This window comes from Garra rufa, chromosome 19 (genome assembly GCF_049309525.1).
Source record: "Garra rufa chromosome 19, GarRuf1.0, whole genome shotgun sequence".
Lineage (NCBI taxonomy): Eukaryota > Metazoa > Chordata > Actinopteri > Cypriniformes > Cyprinidae > Garra > Garra rufa.
In genome coordinates, this window is record NC_133379.1 from 17,452,391 (window position 1) to 17,479,204 (window position 26,814).

General features: G+C 36.6%; 1 protein-coding gene across 2 annotated transcripts; it reads right to left on the bottom strand.

The window, feature by feature from the left end:
- Positions 1–873: 873 nt before the first annotated feature.
- Positions 874–26,672, bottom strand: LOC141292664 (phosphatidylinositol-binding clathrin assembly protein). Of its 2 annotated transcripts, XM_073824697.1 has the most exons (19): positions 25,915–26,672; positions 21,521–21,663; positions 21,205–21,280; positions 21,001–21,103; positions 20,747–20,840; positions 18,835–18,946; positions 18,573–18,679; positions 17,516–17,557; positions 12,143–12,228; positions 7,174–7,207; positions 6,854–6,996; positions 6,567–6,661; positions 4,960–5,076; positions 4,816–4,846; positions 4,565–4,697; positions 4,348–4,371; positions 4,184–4,240; positions 1,674–1,790; positions 874–1,565 (listed from the first exon to the last, which is right to left on the bottom strand). In XM_073824697.1, the coding sequence occupies exons 1-19, from the start codon at positions 26,042–26,044 to the stop codon at positions 1,551–1,553; spliced, it is 1,659 nt and encodes a 552-aa protein (XP_073680798.1). In that variant the 5' UTR covers positions 26,045–26,672; the 3' UTR covers positions 874–1,550. The 2 variants fall into 2 exon arrangements, with proteins under 2 accessions (XP_073680798.1, XP_073680799.1); XM_073824698.1 differs by lacking the exon at positions 17,516–17,557.
- Positions 26,673–26,814: the final 142 nt, after the last annotated feature.

Genomic DNA, 26,814 nt, shown 5'->3' on the forward strand with positions numbered 1-26,814 from the left:
TTATTAAAAAGATTTTTCCTGAAATTCTGATTTAGAATCATTTGCAAGGATGTTTATAAACCCAATAATGTTGTAAAACCTAGTGAGTAGATGATTTTACCTGTCTGCTGTGATGACGTTTAATGTCCCTGACAACCTCTGTTAGTCCTATTTAGCCTTATTAGCAACAGCCTTTTTCAAGTAAATTACAAGAGGGTATTTCTGATATATTTAGTCAGAATAAAATGTGAAAAATGTCTTCATAGACCTTATTTTAGCCATTTAACCAAAAACCCATTCAAAAACATTGACTTTGGAATGATGTGCTAAAATGCTAGTCGTTTGGAGAAGCGATAATTCATTCAGCACGATGCTAACAGGGAAATTTTTTAGTGGCTATCCGTTGAGCGTACATCAGTTGTACACACATTATTGAGGCCCATAATGGGATTGAAAGAGTGCACTCGATAATGTCCACTACTATGGTTTCAAACACCACAACAAATACTGTCACCTTAAAGGGATAGTTCACCCAAAAATGAAATTCTGTCATGTTGTTTCAGATCTGTAAGACTTTCATTCATCTTCTGAACACAAATTTAGATATTTTTGATGAAATCCACGAGGCTTCTGACCCTGCATAGACAGCAACTCAATTACCATGTTCAAGGTCCAGAAAGGTAGTATGGACAAAGATGAACAATGGTCTTACGGCTTTGGAACGACATGAGGGTGAGTAATTAATGACAAAATTTTAATTTTGGGTCATTTTATATGATGCACTATATAAGGGTCTAGGGGGTGATTCAGACACTGCTGTAGTCAGCGTTTTGGTATCTGATGTGTACGTTGTGGCAGATATGTAATAAATTGTATAATTTCCATACAGAAACATACTGCTGTATTTTACTTTAATCCAAACAGCCATACCTTACCATACCTGAATGAGGCATTACAAGTCATGTAGAAACAAATAGAACTTTTAAGGTGAAATCCAAAATGTTTGGGGACGAGACAAATGTACGAAAAGTGACCTGTACACATTTCTCCAAGACTCAAGAAATTGAGATGCCAGCCGCTGTGGCACAATCAACATTGACAGTGGTTGATTCGAAACACTATTCAGGCAATGTGCATACAAAACCGTGGCTTGGTTTAGACATTATAAACATTGATTCAAGTGTGCACAATTACAACAATCACTTTTCCAAACGGGAGGGGAAGGGGGAGGGGCTTGACATCATGACAACTTTTTCATTCCACTGCAATTCACTGTACACTGTCATTCCGTTTGCATCAGCCAGTGACATCATCAAAGAGGGCTGCCTAAAAACACTAGATTTTGACACTTAGAAATCAAAGGTAACATGTAAAATGACGGAGGACCGTTATGTCGCTGGATGGAGGGGGTATGTTACAAACACACGGGCTAAGGGGGGAAAATGCCACATGAACATCTCCAGTCTCTGAGCCAGTTGAACCGTTTCTCATGTCTGCCTTGCCATTTTTGGTTTTGGATTGGTTGATGTTTTTCCTCGGGCGTATGTGTCAGTTCATCATGCTCCTCAGTGCTACATGAAGTGCATCTGGAAAAAAGAGATCGTATTATTATCACTTGTTACAAGTACAAGTACTGTACAGTGCTGAAGAACAGCGGTTAATATAATTGTAAGGACGCTCTTGAGCGAGAGTACCTGAGCTCCAGGGATTGGGGCGAAAGGATTGGTGGTGCGCAGGATGGGCTGGTTATATATCACAGGCTGGGGAGCCATTAAGGGCACTGACCCCATCTGGCCCACAGGAGGAGGAATCTACAAAGCAATGGGATGTTCAGAGTGAGTGTTGCACTTGTGGGTTCAAGTCCTCTTGAGAAGTTCTTGAGACGTTTTTGAGAGTCGGGGAAGTTGTAATTATGACATCAGGTGCGTTCACATATCTATGGTCGGAGCAAGATGGCCTCTTCGTAAATTCAACACGATTGGATTGGATGTGTTTTTGATGTTTTTATTTTATTTTTGAAGGTTCTGAAAATTGAATTGTTATATGTGACACTGGACCACAAATCCAGTTGTAAGTAGCACGGCTATATTTGTAGCAATAGTCAACAATACATTGTATGGGTCAAAATGATTGATTTCTCTTTAATGCCAAAAATAATTAGGATATTAAGTTAAGATCATGTTCCATGACGATATTTTGCAAATTTCCTACTGTAAATATATCAAAACTTGATTTTTGATTTGAAATATGGATTGTTAAGACAATTTTAAATGTGATTTCTCAATATTTAGGCTTTTTTGCACCCTCACATTACAGATTTTCAAATAGTTTCAGATTTCAGATGATGCATGAATGTCAATTTCAAAAAATTGAATTGAAGCCCAAGTTTCCGACTCATAATTACGACTTTGTGTGTGTTCAACAAGTAAACCCGTTCTTTCCAACGATGAATGTGGATACTTATGGCTGACGACGGAGTAATGGCTGCTTAAAATTCAGCTTTTCCACGACAGGAATGAAATACATTTGAAAAGATATTTAAATAGATTTTAAACTATAATAGTATTTCGCAATATTTGACTGTTTTTGCTGCGTTTTTGCTGAAATAAATGCAGACCTTGTTGTGCATAATGTGTGTAATTTTTTTTATTTAGTACTGACCTGTATAAGATATTTCCCATAAAGATGTTTACATATGGTGAACGTGATTTCACAGAGTACAACATGTTCCTGGATCAACATCCTTGTTGATCCTGGAACAACATCTCAATCAACCAATCAGAATTGAGGGATAACTTTTTAGGAAATGTTAGTTTTAGGCTTATGATCACAGTTAGATGCTTCTACACCCTTGTTAACAGGTATTATTTCCCTTTGATTTTAGGAATAAATTATGGTTAGGTTTAGGGGTAGGGATTGGGTTAAGTTAACAAAAATGTTAATCCCGGAACATGTCTTACTTGGCAAAATCACGGCGACCGTTTACATATAGTCTACAAGAGAAAATAGTACTTGAATTTATAAAAATGATCCCATTCAAAAGTTTACATACGCTGGATTCTTAAAACCGTGTTACCCATTTTTTGTTTAGTGATAATTGTTCATGATGAGTTCCTTGTTTGACATGAACAGTTAAACTGCCTGCTGTTCTTCAGAAAAATCCCTCAGGTCCCACAAATTCTTTGGTTTTTGAACCCTTTGAACAATGACTGTATGATTTTGAGATCTATATTTTCACACTGAGGACAACTGAGGGACTCAGCTATTACAGAAACCTCAAATGCTTACTGTTGCTTCAGAAGGAAAAATGGTGCATTAAGAGGCAGGGGTGTAAACTTTTGAACGAATGAAGATTTTTTTCTTATTTTGCCTTAATATCTTTTTTTTTCATTTAGTTCTGCCCTTCAGAACCTACAGAACTTACATGTTTTCCAGAAGACAAAATAAGTTAAATTTACCCTGATCGTCAAATTCAAAAGTCACCCCCTGGCTCTTAATGCATCGTGTTTCCTTCTGGAGCATCAGTGAGTGTTTTAACCTTCTGCAATAGTTGTAGATGAGTCACTCAGTTGTCCTCAATGTGAAAAGATGGATCTCAAAATCATACAATCATTGTTGTTAAAGGTTCAAATACACAAAATGCTACAAGAATTTGTGTTACCTGAAAGAGTTTTCTGAAGAACAGCAGGCAGTTCAGGACAAAAAAGGGACTCATGAACAACTATCACTAACATTTCAATACTATCATTTCATTAACAACACAGTATTAAGAATCAAGCGAATGTACACTCTTGAACTGGGTCATTTTTATAAATTCAACTATTATTTTCTTTCATGGATTATATGTAAACGTCTTCTATGCGAAATATCTTATTCCGGTCAGTACTAAATAAAAAATGCATTTTGTAGAATCCCTTTTATTTAGGTAAAATAATTACAATTTTGCAGATTCTGTAAGGTGTTGTTAAATGGTTAAACACTGTTAAAGTGTTCACCCAAAAATGTTGTCATTAATTACTTACCCTCATGTCGTCCCAAACCTGTAAGACCTTCATTCTCAATTTGTGTTCCGAAGATGAGCAAAGGTCTTACGGGTTTGGAACAACATGAGGGTGAGTATATGAGGGTCAGAATTTTCATTTTTGGGTGAACTATCCCTTTAAGATGACAAGATTATCAAGCTGGTGTGAAAAGAAACACTTACCATCCCATACACAGGCACTTGGGGGGTTGTCATCGGAAATGCAACCGGAGCTGGTGCCTGAGGGAAATATTGAAAAAAGTCAGAATAAAATGTATAGACATAATTGTAACTAGTTTTTTTTAATTTAGCTGATTCAATCATGTTTTTGTTCAATTAGGACTTACATAGCCAGTATAAATCATTCCATTCTGTATCATTAGAAAAACATGCAGAAGAGAGAAAGACAAAGACGTTACTGACAATCACACTAAACCAATTAGTTATTTCAAGATGTTTGGATCTTGAATCACATACATATTGTATTCAAACATATTGAACAGAAGAAGCAGTTTGAAATTTCCTAACAGGAGCATGCCTTGAGCAATGAGTCAATTTCCATACCATCTGTGGCATCGGTATGGGAGCAGGGGCCAGGTGTGTGTGGCTCCAGGGTGCCGTGCCATTCATGGCTTTAGACTGCCAGTGGGAACCTCCAGACGATTTCTTCTCCAAATGAGTCCACTGAACTTCTGGCCTGAAAACAAAGGATTCCTATGTCAGACTGTTACAGCTCTATTTCATGTTGCAATAATGATTGTTTATGTTGGTAATAAACCTAAAATATCATTTGCTTTACATAGTAAAAGCCTTACTTTTTGGCTGGGGGTCCTCCAAAATGTAAATCTATGACAAATACAACATGTACATTATCAGTACAGGCATTACAGTCTGTGGTGTACTAATGTAATGTTCAATTGCTATAGAAACATAATCAATGAGACGGCTGAATAACTCACTGCCCACAAGATTGGCCAAGGACGAGTCCAGATCATTAGTAAGTAATTTTCCTCCATTGTAGAGCTGTGTGCCTTGACTTTGGACCTGTGAGGAGAGGGTGGGCTTCAAAAGTGCTCCTATCAGAAAACCAATCTGGAAAATGAAAAAGAGGAAACAAGTTAGTTACTTTTCAGTATTAAAGCTGGCAAAATCACATCTCATCATGCGGAGACATTATAAAGGGTTGCATATCAATTGCTTGATTCAATTGAATTTAGATTTAGATTTGATTTATTGCAATATGGGTGGTATTTCAGAGTGATTCAAACTGGTACCCATCTTTTTTAACTAGAAATGGTGCGTAAGAGTCATTTGTTCGTAAATCGGACTACACTGGTTATGCTGCATGGTTTTGATTCACTTAAAATAGCTGGTTTATAAGAGTCATTTGTTCCTGAATCAGACTACACTGGTTGTGCTGTATGTTTTTGATTCTCTAAAAATAACTGTTCGTAAGAGTCGTTATCAGACTACACTGGTCACACTGTTTGGTTTTGATTCACTAAAAAGAGCCATTTTCCCTGAATCGGACTACACTGGTTATGCTGTAAGTTTTTGATTTATTAAAAATAATTGGTTCATAGCAGTTACTTTTGTGAACTAGACAACAATGGTCATGATCTATGTTTTTGATTCACTCAAAATAATTTGTTCATCATATTTATTCATGTTAATCTGACTTCACTGATTGTACTGTTGTTTCTTGTTCATTAAAAATAGCTTGTTAATAGAATAATTTGTTACTGAATCAGACTGATTCTGATTCAAGAAACAATACTGGTTCATAAGAGTTATTTTTGTGAATCAGACTACATTGGTTGTGCTGCATGTTTTTGATTCTCTGAAAATAACTGTTCATAAGAGTCATTTGTTTGAATCAGACTACACTGGTCACACTGTATAGTTTTGATTCACTAACAATAGCTTGTTCATAAGAGTCACTTGTTTATGAATCAGACTACACTGGTCATGCTGTATGTTTTTGATTCAATAGAAATACCTGATCATAAGAGTCATTTGTTTAAATCACACTACACTGGTCATGCTTTATGTTTTTGACTATGGTTTTGATTCACTAAACAAATCTGGCTCATGAGAGTTGTTTGTGAATCTGACTACACTCGTGCTGTATGTTTCTGGTTCACTAAAAATAACTAGTTCATAAGAGTTATTTTTGTGAATCAGACTACAGTGGTCATGCTTTATGTTTTTGACTCAGTCAAAATAATTGGTTCATCAGAGTTATTTTTTGTGAAGCAGACTACACTGGTTGCGCTCTATGTTTTTGATTGACTAAAAACAGTTTGTTCATAAGAGTTATTTGTTCCTAAATTGGACTACACTGATTACTGTATGTTTTTGACTCAATAAAAATAACGGGTTCATAAGAGAAAAATATGTAAAATACTCACCCAATTGAGTCCCAAACAAGTAGAGAATGTGCCATATAACAATGAAGAAAGAGCAAATGAAGAAAGACAGAAATTAGCACTGTATTAAAGAAGAATGCCACTAACACTAAGAATATATCAAATAACCAGAGACAGTTTTGTGCCAGTTCAGTTACCTCCCCAGCTGTTGTTACTGGCCGGTAGGGTGGTTGTCTGAGCAGGGGTGCTGGAATTGTGTTGGAGATCAAAGTCATTGGTGAAGTTGTGCACACTGTTTGGGATAATGAGGAAAATACAATTAAACCTTAAAATAGAAATCATTTTTACAACTTTGGTCCATTTTGTTAATGGATAAATGTGTTTGCTAAGTGCATAACTGCAAATACAGTAATACAGGGTTATGTTATTTCATACTGAAGTGCCACTCCACTAGAAACACTCTAGAAAAACAGGCCTTGTGTACCCATTTGTGATGGTTAGATCAGGTGGACTGGACAGAAGCTCAGTGGCACCGCTGCTGGTGCAGCTACTGTTGGCACTGCCCACAGACTGCCCGCTGGGGGATATTGTTGGGGTCTGCATGCCAATGTCTTTGAGCTGAACAGTCTGCGGAACAGAAATAACAGCACAAACTGATGACGCTGATTTCTGAGAACACGTAATTGTTTGGGTAAAAATGCAAAAAGGAAAGGACTTTAAAAATATGTTTCATGCTGTTGTGAAGTCGGCACTCATTAGCAATTTGACAGAAATATGAAGCGACAAACGGATTCGATTTCTTACCTTTGCAGGCTGTAGTCTGTCACCATCCACCTCCCTATGAATGCAAAAACACAATGATTTACTGGAAGGTCTGATTGCAGCGGATACACAAACAAACAAATCAATTGCAGTATTTAGGCAAGATTCAGTGTACATTATGAAGATCTGTGAAAACCTTACTGTGGAGAATCACCATGACAACATGATTATGACCATTCAAACTGGCATCTAATTTTGGGCCAAGTGGATTTTGAACACAACTCCAAAAAATTATTTTTACTTTTGATAAAGCTGCATGATTATTCCGGGTAATAAAAAGGTGTGCCTAAAATGCTGTGGCAGAAATTAACAAATCTTCAATTTCGAATTAAAATATAATTAAGATATTTTTTTTTCGTGGGAAGTCTAAAAGGTGTAGATGGCATAACTGACTGGAGATTAAGTCAGGATTATTTTAATTGTATAATAAAAAAATATATATATGAGATACTTTTAGATCTTTATGCAAAGGCATGTTTGGTTCAGGTTAAATAGAGTAACCCAAAAATAAAATAAAATTCAAAATTCAATGAAATAAATTATGTGAAATAAAATAAAATGAAACAAAATGAATTGAAATAAGATGAGAAAATGAAAGAAAATAAAATGAAAAGAATCAAATTAAATAATTAAATAAAATAATATTAAATGAAATACAAAATAATTTAATTGTATGAAATAAAATTAAATAACATTAAATAAATAAACTATCAAATCAAATGAAATACAATAAAATAAAATAAAATTAGATGAAAAAATTGAAATAAAACAAAATCATATTAAATAACATGAAATAAATACAATAAAATATAAAATAAAATAAATAATAAAATTAAAAATTAAAACAAAATAAAATTAAATGAGATGTCAAAATGAAATAAAATAAAAGTATAAAATACTATTAACAATAAAATAAAATGAAATGAAATTATGAAATAAAATAAATAAAACAAAATGAAATAAAATTAAATTAAATCAAATGAAAATAAAATAAAACAAAATGGAATGATTTTTTTTAAATGTTAAAATATTTTTCACATGCATGAAATGCAGTTTACTCTGAATATAAAATACAATTCCAACTATGAATATAAAATACAATTACAACAACATGGCAGATATACAGTGGTGTGAAAAAGTGTTGGCCCCCTTCCTGATTTTTTATTTTTTTGCATGTTTGTCACACTTAAATGTTTCAGGTCATCAAACAAATTTAAATATTAATCAAAGATAACACAAGTAAACACAACATGCAGTTTTTAAATGAAGGGTTTTTTTATGAAGGGAAACCCACATGAAAAAGTGTTTGCCCCCTAAACTTAACTGGTTGGGCCATCCTTAGCAGAAACAACTGCAATCAAGCGTTTGCAATAACTTGCAATGAGTCTGTTACAGCGCTGTGCAGGAATTTTGGCCCACTCATCTTGGTAGAATTGTAGTAATTCAGCCACATTGGAGGGTTTTTGAGCATGAACTGCCTTTTTAAGGTCACAGCATCTCAATAGGATTCAGGTCAGGACTTTGACTAGGCCACTCCAAAGTCTTCATTTTGTTTTTCTTCAGCCATTCAGAATAGATTTGCTGGTGTGTTTTGGATCATTGTCCTGCTGCAGAACCCAAGTTCGCTTCAGCTTGAGGTCACGAACAGATGGCCGGACATCATCCTTCAGGATTTTTTGGTAGACAGCAGAATTCATGGTTCCATTTATCACAGCAAGTCTTCCAGGTCCAGAAGCAGCAAAACAGCCGCAGACCATCACACTACCACCACCATCTTTTACTGTTGGTATGATGTTCTTTTTCTGAAATGCTGTGTTACTTTTACGCCAGATGTAATGGGACACACACCTTTCAGAAAGTTCAACTTTTGTCTCGTCAGTCAACAGAGTATTTTCCCAAAAGTCTTGGGGATCATCAAGATGTGTTCTGGCAAAACTGAGACGAGCCTTTATGTTCTTTTTGCTCAGCAGCGGTTTTCGTCTTGGAACTCTGCCATGCAGGCCATTTTTGCCCAGTCTCTTTCTTATGGTGGAGTCATGAACACTGACCTTAACTGAGGCAAGAGAGGCCTGCAGTTCTTTAGATGTTGTTGTGGGGTCCTTTGTGCCCTCTTTTTGAGTCGTTGCTGCGCTCTTGGGGTAATTTTGGTCGGCTGGCCACTCCTGGGAAGGTTCACCACTGTTCCATGTTTTCGCCATTTGTGGATAATGGCTCTCACTGTGGTTTGCTGGAGTCCCAAAGCTTTAGAAATGGCTTTATAATCTTTTACAGACTGATAGTTAGGGCCCGAGCACCGATGGTGCGAGGACCCTCTTGAATCTGCTCCGTTTATTATTACTATTATTAGGGCCCGAGCACCGATGGGTGCGAGGACCCTATTGGAATTGCTCCATTTAATATTAGGGCCCGAGCACCGATGGTGCGAGGACCCTCTTGTATCTGCTCCGTTTATTAGGGCCCGAGCACCGATATGTACTGTACTGTCAGTGTACTTTTACATAATTATTTTGTATAAATGCTTAAAGAGCATAAAATCTTTTTTTAATCTTTAAAGGAAAAATTATATGATTTATATACATATATACACTCTCACTGATAAAAAATCGTATGACACTATACTGCTCAGTTCACTTAATTAGAATGAGAAACAAATACATCAACTAAGTTAATATGTATTTATTTTTAATATATTTGTTTATAATTATTTCACAGATGCTTATAGATCATTAAAATAATATTTAAAAATGGTTGTAGATCATAAAACATGTTGGTAACTATTTAAAATAGGATCTCTTTTGTTAACATTAGTTAATGCATTAACAAACATGAACAAACAATAAACAATATATTTTTACTCCCATTTTCTTCAAACTTCATCAGAATAATGTCAAAACACGGCTGATGAGAATCTGTAAAGGTGTCCCTGATGCATCAAATACTATTGCCATGGCACATTTAAAAAACATACATTAAAATATTTGTTTTCTGTGTTTTTGAGGCAGATAACATGCTTAGAATTTCATTTTCCATTTTCAGTAATTTTATATCTTTAAAGTGCAGCATCCAAACTCTTTAAAACTTGTTTCATACAGAGAACTAGTCATTCTAAGGAAACAGTTCATTTTCACAGATATACAAAACTCTCTGAATAAAAGAAAATTTAAAAACTATCAGACATCTTTTTTCACTCTGCCTTTATTTGGGTGTGTGTGTGTGTGTGTTGAGTGTTAGAGTGAGTGCAGGGAGAGGGGGAGACGGAGAGAGAGAGAGAGAAGGAGGGAGAGGGGAGGGTGGTTTAAAGGTTACTGTGAATGCATGTGCCCACTAGCCACCGTTTTCCTGGTGATATCGGGATGGCAACTGCACAGATGGCGAGGGCCCGTTCATCGCTGCTTGCAGCTTTAATTATTATTCTTCTCCAAAATGAATCGCATTTTTGAGGACCTAAACATACCCGAAAACTCATGAAACTTTGCACACACATCAAACCTGGCGAAAATTTACGTCTGATATGGGTTTCAGAAGTGGGTGTGGCAAAATGGCTCGATAGCGTCACCTTTACACGTTCAGCGGTGTGCACTTTCAGCTGTGATCCACGTACATACACGAAAATAAGTACACACATGTAACACACCAATACCTACAAAAAAGCCTCTAGGAGCAAAATCCAACAGGAAGTCGGTTATTAATAATTTTCTCAGCAAATTTTGTGTCATTTTTGCCATTTTCAGGCCTCGTATTTGAACGAACTCCTCCTAGAGATTTATTCCAATCAACGCCAAATTTGGTGAATCTAATCTAAAGCCCTTTGTGACGTTAAATTGCGAAGGATTAGAGTTTTCATCAGAGGGTGTGTCCGTGGCGGCCTGACAAATTTCGATGTTTCACCATGAAAAAGGAAGTTGCTATAACTCAGGCATACAATGTCCGATCTGTCCCAAACTTTACATGTGTGATAACACTCCTGACCTGAAGACATCTACATGTCCATATTCAGTTATAGTCATAGCGCCACCTGCTGGCAACAGGAAGTGTCATGCTGTACTCTGCAACAAACTCCTAGAGATTTATACAGATCAACACCAAAATCGGTCAGTCTAATATAAAGGCTTTAGTGATGTTAAATTGTGAAGATCTTGAGTTTTCGTTGAAGGGCGTGTCCATGGCGGCCTGACAAATTTCAAGGTCTCGCCATGGAAATAAAATTTGTTATAACTCAGCCATAAAATATCTGATTTGCCTCAAACTTCACATGTTCGATAAGAGTCCTGGCCTGAACACATCTGAAGGCCAATATTCTATTATAATCACAGCGCCACCTGTTGGCAACAGGAAATTACTTGTAGCAAACTCCTAGAGATTTAATGATATCAACATTATATTTGGTCAGTCTAATCTAAAGGTCTTAGTGATGTTAAATTGTGAAGATCTTGAGTTTTCGTTAAAGGGCGTGTCCGTGGTGGCCTGACAAAGTTTGACGTTTCGCCATGGACATAGAAGTTGTTATAACTGAGCCCGGTGAGCCCGGGTGCAAGGGCCCTATCATCGCTGCTTGCAGCTTTAATTCTCAATTACTTTCTTTCTCATTTGTACCTGAATTTCTTTGGATCTATTTAAGTGATTTCTTAATTGCGAACAGGTGTGGCAGTAACAGGCCTGGGTGTGGCTAGAGAAACTGAATTCAGGTGTGATCAACCGCAGTTATGTTTTAACGGGGGCCAAACCTTTCATTTAAAAACTGCATGATTAATATTTAAATTTGTTTAATGATCTGAAACAGAATAAAAATAAATAAAATGCAAAATGCAAAATAAATAAAAGATCATTAAGGGGGTCAACACTTTTTCACACCACTGTATATAAATTAGATTATCATACATTTTTATTCTATTCATTTACATTTATGTTTCTTACTGACCCTCACAGAGAATCCCAGCATAAATTAAAGTACCTGCTGACAGTAGAGGCCTCTTTCATTTTCTTGCCCTCCAGAGAAGCCAGATGTTGTTCCAGAGCTTCTAAGAGACTGCTGGGAGCCTAGTGGTGAGGTCGAGAAGGGATGAGGCAACACAGGTTTTAGGCAACACAACAAAATGGTTAAAAGCAGCAGCAGAAAATGATCAAAAAACACACACATACACAAACACACAAACATTTGCACCTAACACACTTCTATGAATAATAAGAAGTTGCTACATTTAAATTCTACAATTATATAATTCTATCTCTCACACACACTCATACCTTCACACACACAAAGGCTGCGTAACTAAGAGAACCTAACAGTGGTTATGAGACTCTGAAAACAAAGGGGAAACACAACAGTAAAAGTAATTCAAGTGGAAAGGACTTAAGCTTAAAAGCTACACATGCAAAACAAGATCTGTTTCCCATGCAAGTTCTCCGAAAGGCCGTTTAAGACCTTCAACTGAGATCGCTCGAGAAGAATTAAAACCAATGAAAAACAGAAAGCAGACTGACCTACAAGAGGGGGTTTTCTAATCATGCACAGGATAATATAACGCACATACTGCACAGGTATCAAACGCCACAGCAGAACCTGCTAATCTTTGGATTCCACTTGGATTTCTTGGAAATAAATCAGGAGAGAAATTGTAGCCATGCCACTTTTTTCGGCCTGATTGTAATGCTTTGATAGAATCCCAAACACTTGGAAGCCAAAGCAGGTTAACCAAAGAAAGGCAAACATTGAGTGAGACCACGCCGGCAGGATTTTATGCACGGATTGCACTTTCGCCCCCAAAAAGAGCAACGTCAATTGAAATCCAAATGTCGGCCGAAAGGATTCGGCGCGCGGGCACGTGCGTTCGCTCTTATACAACGTTTGCCTTTGGGCCACGAGTTGTGTCCGGCGTGCATGCCAATTCAGAGGAGGAAATTTCATGAATAACAAAAGAGCAGATTTCTCAGACGTGTAATTTTAAGGAAGACACAACAGAGGGAGCGTTCTACTGAGAAATCTGAAACATATGCAACGAAACAACACACTATTAAAGGAGAGATAAACAAGGAAGAGAAGTTAAGACAAGGGTACTACAGGAGCAGGAGTATACAAAAGGCCGTGATGAACGTCCAGCCACTTAAATAGGACTCGTGAAATAAGCCTAATCAATAGTGCTAATGATAGAGTACTTGAGAATAGAACACGCAGGCCTTCTGAATACTGCTTCAGCTTAAGAAAACAAGGCACTCCTTCCAATAAAATGTTTTGTTGACATGGTTGAAGTACCACTCTGTAGTGTGCCAGCCCAACACCTTCAGGAGTCCCTGTCCAATGTAAATGAAAATGTCAAATATGCCAAATGGTGGCAAACTGAAGGGGGACGTCAATGCCCGGCACCCCGGCACAATCGTCCAGAGACACCCAAAAAGCAGGTCTATATTTGGCAGCGCTGCTGACTATAAAACTTCACGAGGTGCCAGGCAGAATTTAGTCCCCGGCTCCAGTTTTAAGGCATTCTTTTAGTTGAGTGCACATTCACTGTTCTTCCCAAGAAGCTATCCAAGCAGAATACCCTACCAGTACAGAGATATATGGCAAAGGTGGAGTGCTTACAGGTTATTTAGCGAGGCTGAGCCCACAACGTCAGACTGGCCACATACAGCGTGGCAGAGATAGTCGCACAAGCACCGTTTCACCATATATCAATCCGTGTAAAGCCGCCTTTTCGCTGTCTCCGACAAACGACACACTCAGAAATCATACGTTTCCAATGGACAATCTCAAATTTGCTGGATTGACTGGATTTGAGCTGGGGTTGAGTTGAATCATTTTACCATATGCGACTGATGTTGTGTGTTCCTATTTATAACCATGAGTGCTAAAACTTTAATCTTTTAACACCATTGTAGAATTGACGGCTATAATAATTGTTTTATAATTCTTACCCCCGGTTTCACAGACAAGGCTTAAGCCTACACTCTTAAAAATAAAGGTGCTTCACAATGCCATGGAAGAACCTTTAACATCTGAAGAACCATTATGTTTCACAAAAGGTTCTTTGTGGTGCAAGAAGGTTCTTTAGATTATAAAAAGGTAAGAAAGAGATGGTTCTTTAAAGAACCTTCGACTGAATGGTTCGTTGTGGAACCAAAAATGGTTCTTCTATGGCATTGCTGTGAAAAACCTTTTAAAGCACCTTTATTTTTAAGAGTGTAGTCCCAAACTAAAAAGTAAGTCTAAGCCATATATAAACTATATATACACCTAAAGAAACTTGCACTGATTGATCTTGAAACATGTCAGTGCCTTTGTTTTGTCTCAAGTAATGTTTTTCTTTAGGGCTGCTCCCTAATAGTCAATGAGAAGAGGCTTGGTCGACCAAAATTGTATTAGTTGCTTAGTCGTTAAAAAACAAAAATTTCACAGGAAGTGATGTCCATTAACGACTGGTTTATGTGGTAATATACAGTAGTACAGTAGTAGGCTACATCAGACAGCATTGTTAATTTTGACAGCAAATTTTAATTCAGTTTCAGTCATAGTCTTTGGACTAAAACGCAATTTAGTTTTAGACTGTGTTCACACTTGTCATGTTCAGTTTGATTAAAATGAAATCTTGTGCAACTGCTCTGTTAGTGCGGTTGATTTAAGTAAGTGTGAATGCTGCCATCTGAACACTGGTGTGCACCAAACAAGTGGACTGAGACCGCTAAAAAGATGGGTCTCGGTCTGCTTCCAAACGAACTCTGGTGTGGTTAGAATGAAATTTGAACACAACATACACTAAATACTTTTAAACTAACCAAAAACAGAAATGATTTCACGAAGGGAACAAGCAGTGTATCCAAAACAAAATGAGCCGAGGGCAAATGTGGAGCAACGAGGAGGTAAAGTGCCTTTTATGATCATTTTATTATCATCTTGTTTTCGTAGCTGAAAAAAAATTGTTAATGAAAAGTATTCATCAATGAAATTAACACTGTTGGGCAGGACATCCGAACGCTCACCTATCATTCATCAACCTCAAATATGGATTATCATCTAAAATATGTAAGTAGTAGCAACTTTATATGGCCGCTCAATCTTACTGCATGACAGATGGAGGTGCCGGTCCGGTCACTTGCTCTTAAAATACTCTGTCAAAGTAATACATCTTTCGAATGTGTAAAAGCTGTACGGTTATTTGTGTGCAGAATAACAACGAAACGTTGCACTTTTGTGAAATAATTAAAGCAACCAGGATGCCCTTTTTGCCATCTTGGTCTCTGCGAACATCAGTGAGAAACTCTGTGTAATTGATTTTTATATCTAAGTGAAATGTCTGCTATTAAATGAACCAATTTAAAAAGAAATCAAATATTCTCAGATTATGTAATCCATATGAAACATGCATATAGGCGCATCACTACTGCGGAGATAATGAGCCAGTGTCACTGACTTCATCTCTTAAGCCAAAAGTAAAAACTAGTTTATCAATATTTTTTTTTACTTCAATGCAGTCTCCTTGCTGTTTTTGCATGACACATTTATAATTATTATCTCTGATCGGTGCACTGTGGCTAGTTTTTTTCACATGCATATTGTTTATAGTTCAAATATGCATTTTGTTATTTAAGACTACGTCAATTTGAAAATTTGCGTCAACATTTTCGGACATGAGAGCTCCGGATGATCAGCGGCCGTTCTGCACTCATGAACCCGCACAAGAGCACCTCACCTCGGCCAGATCTTCTGGAATTTACAGCTGACTCTGATGTCTCTGTAGTGGTTAAACATAAGATATAATTTGTTTTGGGTAAATCTAAAAGGCCATCTTTGGTCTCGTTAAACTATTATTTGTTTTAGAGCAAATAGTTTTGGCAAAATCTCATGTTTATGTAAATGCAATACTGTATATCAGATCGCTGTCTTTGTACGCTTGACTGAATTGCCTAGCAACTTTTATGATGGCTATTGTTTATTAAATATTATAATTCAATAAATAATATTTTACATAAATAATACAAGTATTTGAAAGTGTTTACTATTGAGAAACAATGTGTGTGTTCGTGATGCTGAGTTTAGTTACATTGCTCCGCCATTAGATGGTGATAAGATGGTTTTACGACCCAGCAGTAAAGACTTTTATGCTGTAAATTTTTTTTAAGTTATTTTTAGTTTCAACAACAGCTTGACGCAGCCAACAAATGAACTGAGCAGCAAAATCACCCTAAACAGATGAAAGGACATAACGTTACAACAAAGATAACGCTTTTCTCAGCGGATATTCAAACTAATGTTTCATCACTCAGACCATCTCTTTCATAAAACTCTACATAATACAGTGAGCTTTTAATACAGTAATACAATAAGTTTTCAATGAAGCAACTCAATATTCCTTCATTACTAATTCTAAAGTGATGTTTTCGAATTAATAACGGAGGCTTGGGCTCAGCTGTTCAACTGTCAAACTGAGATTTGAATACGTGGCGGAAGGAAGTAGTTCTGCACAAAAGAGGGATTTTAAAGACACTCCACTGTTGTTTCTTATGTATTTACACACTCATGCTGTCAAACTGTTGTATAAATGCAGTATCACACTCGTAGACGTGAGATATGGCTGTATATTGGCATGCTGTGATTACCAATGGCAGAATCACAGTAGTGCTGATATTCAGCCATTTCTCTTGTCTACTCAAATGATGCTGCTCATTTATATGACTCATAGTCGAGTAATTTTTAAAATGAACAACTACTAGTGAACCAGAAAAATCTTTAGTCGAAGGCAGCCCTAGGCACATTTGTAAAAATAATTGAACTATGACCCAATCCTGGCTTAGTCTAATCCCTGTCTGTAAAACCAGGCCTTCAACAATTATTTAGCACCATTTGTGAGTAAATATTCATTCGGTGATTTAGCGGAGTGTTAACGTGACCGTGCGAGTGTCGGAGGCGGTGAAAACACGGCTTTAGAAATTACAAGCAGTCAAATTTCTCATGGGTATATGCCAGTAAGAAATAGTGGCTCGAGGGGCAAGCACTAAGCTTTAATGAGACCTTAATTGACTTTTCATTACTAATCAAATGTGGTTATAATCAAGGCAACGGCTATCAGAGATAGCACCTGTAAAAATTGACATAGACTAGCTTTGGTACCCATTTACCTCTGGCGACAACAGAAAATGCAAAACAGCACATCTGATTCCTTGGGAGTGCGCGGGTATGGAGTAAGTTTCTTGAGGCCCCTATCCTAAAAGTCTGATAGATGAGGGGGAAATCAAAAGAAATCAGGGCTGGGGATGATGGTCTATGGGGTGAGACGTGAATGAGAGATCAGGGTGAAGCCACATGAGAGAAACTGAGATGAAATGCACCACTAACCTGTGAGAGATCTGGGATGTCAACCTGATCAATTCCAACTTGCTGTGACACAAAAGAAAAGGAAGGGAGGGAGAACGGAAAACAAAACGTGAAACCAAACGGTAAAAAGAGAAAAAACCGAGGCACGTGGAGAAGGGAGAAAGAAGAATTAAGAAAAAGAGCCATTACTCCATGCGGTGTATGAGAACCAAAAACGAAAGTATGGTCGACTGGATGGACACACACACACAGACATTTGGAGGATCTGGAGGTGGCGTAGATGGTGAGTGAGGAGACACTTGTAGGTCAATGGTGAGATATTTACATGACTAGGTGAGAAACATCCAAAAGAAACACACAACTAATGTTGACTTTGGAAAAAAGACAAGAAAAACAAATGGCATACACACATTGTTATACAAAGAAAGAAATGTGCTCTTAAAGTCAACTTTAGTCAGTTTTTGGATAGCACTTCACCCTTTTCCTGAAGTCATATTATTCAGCCAGAAAGCAAAAAAGGAGAACAACAAAAGAGAGAAAAACAAACAAAAACTCAAGAAGGATGTGCTTAGCATTTTTCCCCAATATATGCCTCCATACACATCAAAATAATGGGCTTTACAGACAAAAGTAAACAGCTACGTTCCAACCATCGCACTGGCACAGTTGTCAAAAGTATCAGGTCCTTTATCAAGGTGCAGAAGCAAAGCTTTATCGTATCGTATCTTATCTTGTCATTAAAGCAATTAGTCATCCAATAGTTCCTGGAGGCCAAATTGACAACTGTGCCTGCATCCAAACGGCAAAACAAAGGTTCAACTCATCGTTTGCACATTAATAAGGGACTGTCGTGGCAGTCGTGTCATAGCTCTGGTCTTGCTGTTGTTGAGAGGGACAGATAGATAGAGAGACTTTCTGCTAAGGCATGCAGTGCAGGCACCAGAACAGGCAGCATGAGGGGGGAGACCTCTGATACAGGTTCTTGGACCAAAAGGCAAGAGGGACACTTAGCAAAAAAGGGCCTGAATAAGATGAGCCCAACCATCCCATGCATAGATTATATCTGGAGACGTTTTACCTCGGCCACCTTGAGAAACTCTGAGAGCTTGGTCATCCTGATAAGAAACCTCTTGTATATTTCCAGTGCCTCTTTGCATTGATTCTTCTTCATATTAAAATATTTCTCTTTGAAGTGAAGAACAAAAAAGGCCATTTAGCAACTTGCATTACAAAAGATTCAAACGTGTAATGTATTCATATATAAAAGTTGCTGTGACCAACAACTTTCCTATGCGTTTACTACAATTGCATACATCTTTGCTCTAAGGTGAATGCATTACCTAGCAGATTAATGACACCCTCATTGTAAGCAGCAAAGATGCGGATAGAGTCCTTGAAGAGCAGCGTGAAGGCACAATTGATCACCCCATTGGTCAGTTCATTAGAGCTGGCCTACAGGGAAACAAAAAGTCACAAATGTAATCAAACCATTTAAATACAGGATTGCTGTATTTCCGCATTCCTACTAGGCATCTATAAATCTTCAAACAACCAAACTTCCTTGTGTTGGTACAAAAGCCACATACGGGGGTAAGTTGTTACAAGGGTTATATTTCAGTGACAGTAAGGTTAACTGAAAGGTTCAACTCAATAGCAGCAAAAGTGTTTTGCAATACAATATGAACACCAAGTACATTGTACTTCCTTTTTGATGTAAGTACATAGTAGTTAAGGCCACCTAATATAAAGTTGGACCGTTTTGTTTGTTTTATATGTTGTACGTTAACCTTTATATCTAATACATCAGTTAAACATTTTATTCCTCTATGTCCTATTTTCTACTTTTGCTGTAGTTTTTGAATCTACTTAATATTGTAATATTGTCATATTAAGTAAAGATCATGTTCCATGAAGATATTTTGTAAATTTCCTACCGTAAATATATCTAAACTTAATTTCTGATTAGTAATATGCATTGCTAAGAACTTAATTTGTATGATTTTCTCAGTATTTATATTTTTTGCACCCTCAGATTCTGGATTTTCAAATAGTTGTATCTCGGCCAAATATTGTCCAATTCTAACCTATCTATTCAGATTTCAGATGATGTATAAATCTCAATAAAAAAAAAAAAAAAAAAAATTACAACCTTTTTGACTGTGGTCCAGGGTCATAAGTATATTTTATTTATTTTGTATTTGTATTATTTATGTAAAGTAAATTTTATATATGTATCATATATATATGTATCATTTATATAAATTATATTATATTATATTATAAATTAAAAATAATATTTTTAGTAAATGCATAATGCGAAAATATATACACACACAGTTGTAAATTTGAAATTAGTTTTATTTTTTGCTAAATTTTGTCACTTAAATTTTTTAGACGGTTTTAATTGTTAAATAAAATTCTAATTCATTAAAACATTAAAACATACATAATTTAACAGCAATTTTTTTCTCAAATTCATTTTTTTAAATCAAATTCTGTGTTTTCCATTCATTTTCTGGATTCCATTTCAATTGTTTCATTACATTTCAATAATCAAAAGTATCTCTATCTAATTGATTTTATTAATTTATTATTATTTTATTTCTTCTTTTATTTCTCATAAATATCAGAAATATGTATATACATTTTTCTGGTAAATAAATTGTAGTAAATCATTTCTCTGGTAAATATTCCTTAAAAATAATGTTTTAATAATAATTTTATAGATAGTAGTAGTAGTAGTACTATTATTACATTAAGTAATATATTTCTGTCACAGTTTCTTCAAGTTAAACTGTTATTTTGATGGGTTGCTTTGAAGACTTTTACAACGATAGTTTTTCTCAGAAGAAATGGCCAAATGCTCAAGAAGTGACTCTTAGAGCATTAGAGATTGTTATTAGAGATTATGTTTATGTGTTCATGTAATCATATATTCGGGAAAACACTGAAAACGGCACGTTCACTTCAGTTTGAATGTAAAAAACTAAACCACGTGTCTGCACAATTCATTCAAACAAAACATGCAGGATTCATATCTAAATAGCCTTTTTGCAGCTTAATAGTTATAGACAATAGTCCATATAGTCCATTCACGTTTTGAATTAAGTGTACTGACCTACTTTTTAATTTACTCATCCCAAATTTGACAAATTCCATTCCATTCAGCGTTATACAGTAAATGCCATAATTACATAATTATACTAATACAAATCATTCATTTTGGTAACTGAGATATATTGTATCCTATACCTCAAAGTCCAGAAGGGCGTCCAGCTGATTCTGAATGATAGGTAGAGTCTTCATCAGCTTTTCTATGCTCATAGTGCGCATCACTCCATCCGTCCTGTGCAGAACATATTAACGGTGTGAGCTTACACATAGTTGAAACTGACAGCTGTGACCACAACTGTACACCTTCAAAGCCTGCTGTTCTTTCTGCAGCAAAGCTGCCATTTGTCTTATTTGGCTCAGTAAGGAATATTTCCCCAGAGCAGACGCCTCACCCTCTCTTCATCTTGGTGAAATCAGCTGCAACGAGTCTGTAGGACAGAGCCCTCTCCGTCAGATACCTGCTGTAACGTCTAATGTAGATGGACATATCATAACCTAGAAGAGACGTTCAATGATACAGTGCTTTTTAGACCACTTGAAGCTTCTGATGAATAGACTGACAATTATTATTATGAAGTATTAACCATAAAACCTACCTTGTAATGCGCCTTTATCTACGAAATTATTCAAGTTAAAGAGTGTGCTTCTTGATGCAAGGTACTGGATAAACCTCTGGATAACAAAAAGCAAGTCCAAGGTTATCAGTAAAATAAACTGAGCAGAATACTAACACCTTCTGGCAAACATAAAAACAAGAAATATGATGTTTCACAGCTACGTGAAAGATTTAATACTTCAGAAAATCTGACAGAATGGCCCTGGCAAGTACTTTTACATTGATTTTGTGACACTCTACATTTCACTGAGAAACTGACAAGAACAACAAGAATTCAAACATGCAGTGAATCTCACCTCATTGCCGTACATCATAAGGTGGTGTGTAGTAATGAGAGCTTTAAAGACCACCACCCAGCTTTGATTTGCTGTCCTCTCAAACAATGTGTCAGCCAAGTGAGGTATATTCACGTTCAGCTCATTGGTGCAGTGCATGAGATCTGTGGACGGTGGGGAAAACAGAGCAGAAAAAATGACTGTACATGATCCAGGACGATTATATTGTGGTTGAATAAGCCTATTGACCTACTTATTAGTTCAAAAGTCTGGGGTAATGACGATTTTTTAAAGAAATAAATACTTTTATTCAACAAGAATGCATAAAATAGTTCACCTAAAATGAAAATTCTGTCATCATTTAGTCCCTGTCTACACTAGTGTGTTTTAGTTTTAAACTTACTTTTAAACGATCCTGATCTACACGTTTTCACTGTGTTTTAGAAACGGTATCCGTCTACACTACACAACCAAAAATGCATATCACATAACCATTCAGGCTACATACAACATCAAGGATGTCTTATTTAAGAGAGGTAACCATAATAAAATTGACTGCTATTACTCGGGGTGTAAAAATACTGTTTCTTTTTTTACTTTGCAGTTTAATGGTTACTTTTCTTAAATGAGTCTCCGAAATGAGACACAACAAATGAGCATGAAGTTATTGTTTACAATCACAGAGCGAATGTGTGCAGCAATGCCATCTTTTTTAAAAGTCTCCGTTTTGGTCCATTTACACTGAAATGCAAGGAGTTTTCAAACTAAAACGGGGTCTGCAGCAACATTCTAAACCTGTAGGAGATTCTTTCATCTGCTAAATACGAAAGATATTTTGAAGCATGCGGGTAAACAGTTGACGGTTGCCACTGACTTCCACAAGTCTATCTGGTTACCAACATTCTTCAGAATATCTTCTTTTGTGTTCAATAGAAAAAAGAAACTCATACAAGGTTAGAACAACTTTAAGGGTGAGTAAATTTTCATTTTTGGGTGAACTGTCCCTTTAAATTGATCAAAAGGCATTAAAGGCATTGTAATCCTTTAATTTGATTGTAATCAATCTGAAATTTTCCATTCATCAAAGAATACTAAAAAAAGGGCCACATTTCCACAAAAATATTAAGTTTTCAACAGTAATATCACAATAATAAAAAATGTTTCTTGAGCACCGAATCAGCATATTGATTTCTTAAAGATCATGTGAGACTGAAAACTGGAGTAATGGCTGCTAAAAATTCAGCTTTGCTCTCACAGGAATAAATTACATTTTTAATATATTAAACTAGAAAACAGTTTTTTTTTAATTGTAAAACAGTACCACTGTACTGTTGTACTGGTTTCTTTCAAATAATTACAGATCTCAATTTTTTGAAAATCAATGATGAACTGACTTTAACTGGAAAATTGAGTGTTTACTATCATCCTCCTGCATTATAAACACACTATTTGTGACCCTGAGCCACAAACCCAGTCATAAGTAGCACAGGTATATTTGTAGAAATAGCCAACAATATATTGTATGGGTCAAAATGATAAATTTTTCTTTTATGGAAAAAATCATTAGGATATTAGGTAAAGATCTTGTCCAAAAAGTTATTTTGTACATTTCCAAACATAAATATATAAAAATGTACATTTTGATTAGTAATATGCATCCAAACTTCATTTGGATGATTTTCTCAATATTTTAATTTTCCAGATTTTCAAACAGTTGTATCTCGACCAAATATTGTCCTATCCTACAAGCTTATTTATTCAGCTTTTAGATGATGTATAAATCTCAATTTCTAAAAATGTACCCTTACATGACTGCTTTTGTGGTCCAGGGTCACATTTACCTGCTTAATACTGTCTGTATAGCGGCTTTGACACAATCTGTATTGTATAAAAGCGCTATAGAAATCAAGGTGACTTGAACAGTAATGAAAGAGAAATTAATCTTTCATACATCTGAAAAATGATATGGTCAGAAACGTGAGAACAGCCACTTTTAATGAACAGGTTTAACTATTTCAGCTACACCCATTACTAAAAGGTGCATAAAATTACGAATAGTTGTTCAATTTACTTAAACGTTTAAGTAGAAGCGAGTGTAGCCCCTGTGGGGGTCCACAAATGAGTAGTCCATAAAGAAATGATTTATGACTGAGTCTGGTGAACAGCCCGCACAAAGCCCAGACCTGAACCTCACTGAACACCTGAATTGGAAAGCTGACTACGAGCCAGAGATGTGCTTCTTTGTGAATAGGAGCGAATCCCTGCATCCATGTTCCAACATCTAGGAAAGCATTTTATAAGAATGGGAGCAGTTAGAAAGAACTAACTAGGCTTTTAAAGGGTTAGTGCACCCAAAAAATGAAAATTCTGTCATTAGTTACTCACCCTTATGTCTTTGTTCATCTTCAGGACACAAATAATGATATTCTTGATGAAATCTAAGAGCTCTCTGACTTTGACTCTCCATAGAAAGCAAGAGTACTACCACGTTCAAGGCCCAGAAAGCTACCAAGAGCATTGTTAAAATAGTCCATGTGACATCAGTGGTTCAACCGTAATTTTATGAAGCTATGAGAATACTTGTTGTGCGCAAAGAAAACAAAATATCGACTTTATTCAACCATTCTTCCAAAGACAGGTTTGTCTTATGGGTTTGGAACACCACGAGGGTGAGTAATTAATGACAGAATTTTCATTTTTGGGTGAACTAACATCAAAACATCCAATAAATAGGTTGTTTTGTTCAGGTGTCCACATTCTTTCTGTCTTAAAAATGTATAGCCAATCTAAATATCATTTCACAGCTTTGTACAAATAAACCACCAAATATTAACTCTACCGCCATTCTCTGCATGCCCGCAATATTTATCTGTTGTCTACTTCAGTGCTTCATAATTATATTAAAGTAAACTGCCAGAAATGTGATGTTCCACAGTTATAGAACAATCCTGGTCTGCTATCTAACATGACATTGCTTGAATAGCGGTTACTCAAAAGTTACACTTGATTTCTCCCTAATTAACTGATAATAGAACCTGCGTCAGTAAATGCTAGCACATATTCAGAGAACACCTGCTACCTTTATTACTTTGAATGAGCCTGGAAGTTTATTAGATATGCAGGCTGCTTTCTTTATGTCCCCCACAGGACATCTGCTCCGGACTCATTAACTGACAGCTTAATTGATAACCCGCTTCATTAATCAGCTACGCTTAGTTATTATTAGCGAATTGAAGAAAAACTCATTTTGACATGTAAAGGAAGGTACACCTTCACAACAACTCAAATATGAAACCGCAAATACAAATGTGACCCTGGACCACAAAACCAGTCATAATAGCACGGGTATATTTGTAAGCAATAGGCAAAAATATATCGTGAGGGTCAAAATGATCGATTTTTCTTTCATGGCAAAAATCTATATTTTGTAAATGTCCTAACGTAGATATATTAAAACTTAATTTTTGATTAGTAATATGCATTGCTAAGAACTTCATTAAAGACAAATTTTACTCAATATTCAGATTTTTTTGCACCCTCAGATTCCTGATTTTCAAATAGTTGTATCTCAGCCAAATATTGTCAGAAAAATTGACACTTATGACTGGTTTTGTGGTCCAGGGTCACAAATATCGGTCACGCCGATCACCTTGCCAAGACAGTGATGGTATTTCGTATTTTAGAATCTATTTTTTTTTTTTTTTTTTTTTTACATTAGCTATATTTAATGAATAAAAAAAGACAAATGCACTAAAGGCATCATATATGTTCACACAAACCAGATTACGGTTAAGGTGATGCAATATGAAACACCTAAGCTACAAACATCACTGCATTATACTGCTGTCACCTTCAATGACTCAGACTAGCAAACAGTGTAAGTCAACAATGGAGAAATACAAACAGCAACACCAACATTAAAAAAAATAAGTATTAACGTACAAATCACGAGCAATTGTGTAATTGTGCACGCAAGCTGATGTTCATCACGCTATGCCCTTGACATTGCATGTTTCCTATAGGAATCAAATCTGTACACGTTGTTCACATCTAGTTCGTCTAGTTATGCTTTCTCCAATGTGGCATGCATAGAATCAAAATGATGTTTCGAATAAATAAATAAATAAACAACGTCATATGAAATGGTTAAGAGCTTCCTGTCGTATGCAAATTGGTCAGTGTGTCAATCACGCGTTGTAATTTGCATAAAGTCCGTACGGGACTGTCAACGTGCCACGGTGACCTTCAGTTAATTGATGAAATGAACTCTATAATGTCTGTCCAGAAATCATCATCATCTACTGTAATCATTTGAATGCTTGTAAATCGCGGCCGGTAAAGAGTGAATGTCTATGACAGAGTGCAAAACACAACGGGTGACATTTCGCAGCGTTTTTTTTTCTGCGTTAACCTACAATCAAGGTGCTTCTTCTTGGGCGCGCTGACTTCGTGCGTCGTGGCCTTGCACACGGCTTTGCTGATGGCAGACCCGGTCATGCTGTGCTGAGCCGCGGCGATCCGGTCCGTGATGGACTGTCCCGACATATTACGATTTTCAATGAATCGTCTCTCAAACCGATCTATTCACTGCAGGGGTGTGTGGGAACCCGCTCCGTGGGCTTAGTCGGTCTTGCGGAGAGCGCTACCCTGATACGAACCGGACACGGGCGAGGATGCTCTGACATTCAGATAACGGCAATCCCCGAGCGCTGAAACGATGACAATATAATGACAGATCGTTATTTAAATCGGCCTACCAGTTCAGCACTCAAAAAAAGGGACACTATGTTACTCGCTAGCCTCCGGTGTTGCCGGTTAACCATGTAATTGCTGTTTGAAACGAAGCTAACCACGATCTCGGCGAACGTAAATGAAAATCGGAGCGTTATCGACGTCTAGCCGCGGAGAATCTCGCCCTGCTTCATTGCATGCGCGGAGTCGGTGCATCACGGAATTTGATACCGAGCATCATTTTCCAAATTCCTTCAGCGCCCTTACGCGTTATATAAATGCGTGCGCTATTGAGAATACGAAATGCTAAGTGGATGTTATCCCAGGCGAACCGTTGCAGACGTGCTCCTAAATGTGAAAATTCAGCATCTCGTCGATGACATCTTTGATGAAGCAACAATTCCAATTTCCTATAGTTAACAGTCGGACGCTCCGCGCAAAATGGCAGTATCAGAATCAGGTGACTGGAGAGGGGGGCGATTGGCCTGTGTCAGAATATCTGGGGTGGGCACCTTAAGGTGGAATTTCCGCACTGCTTTAAACCCCTTCTGTACATACATAAGAATGCATCAGACGGCCATTTC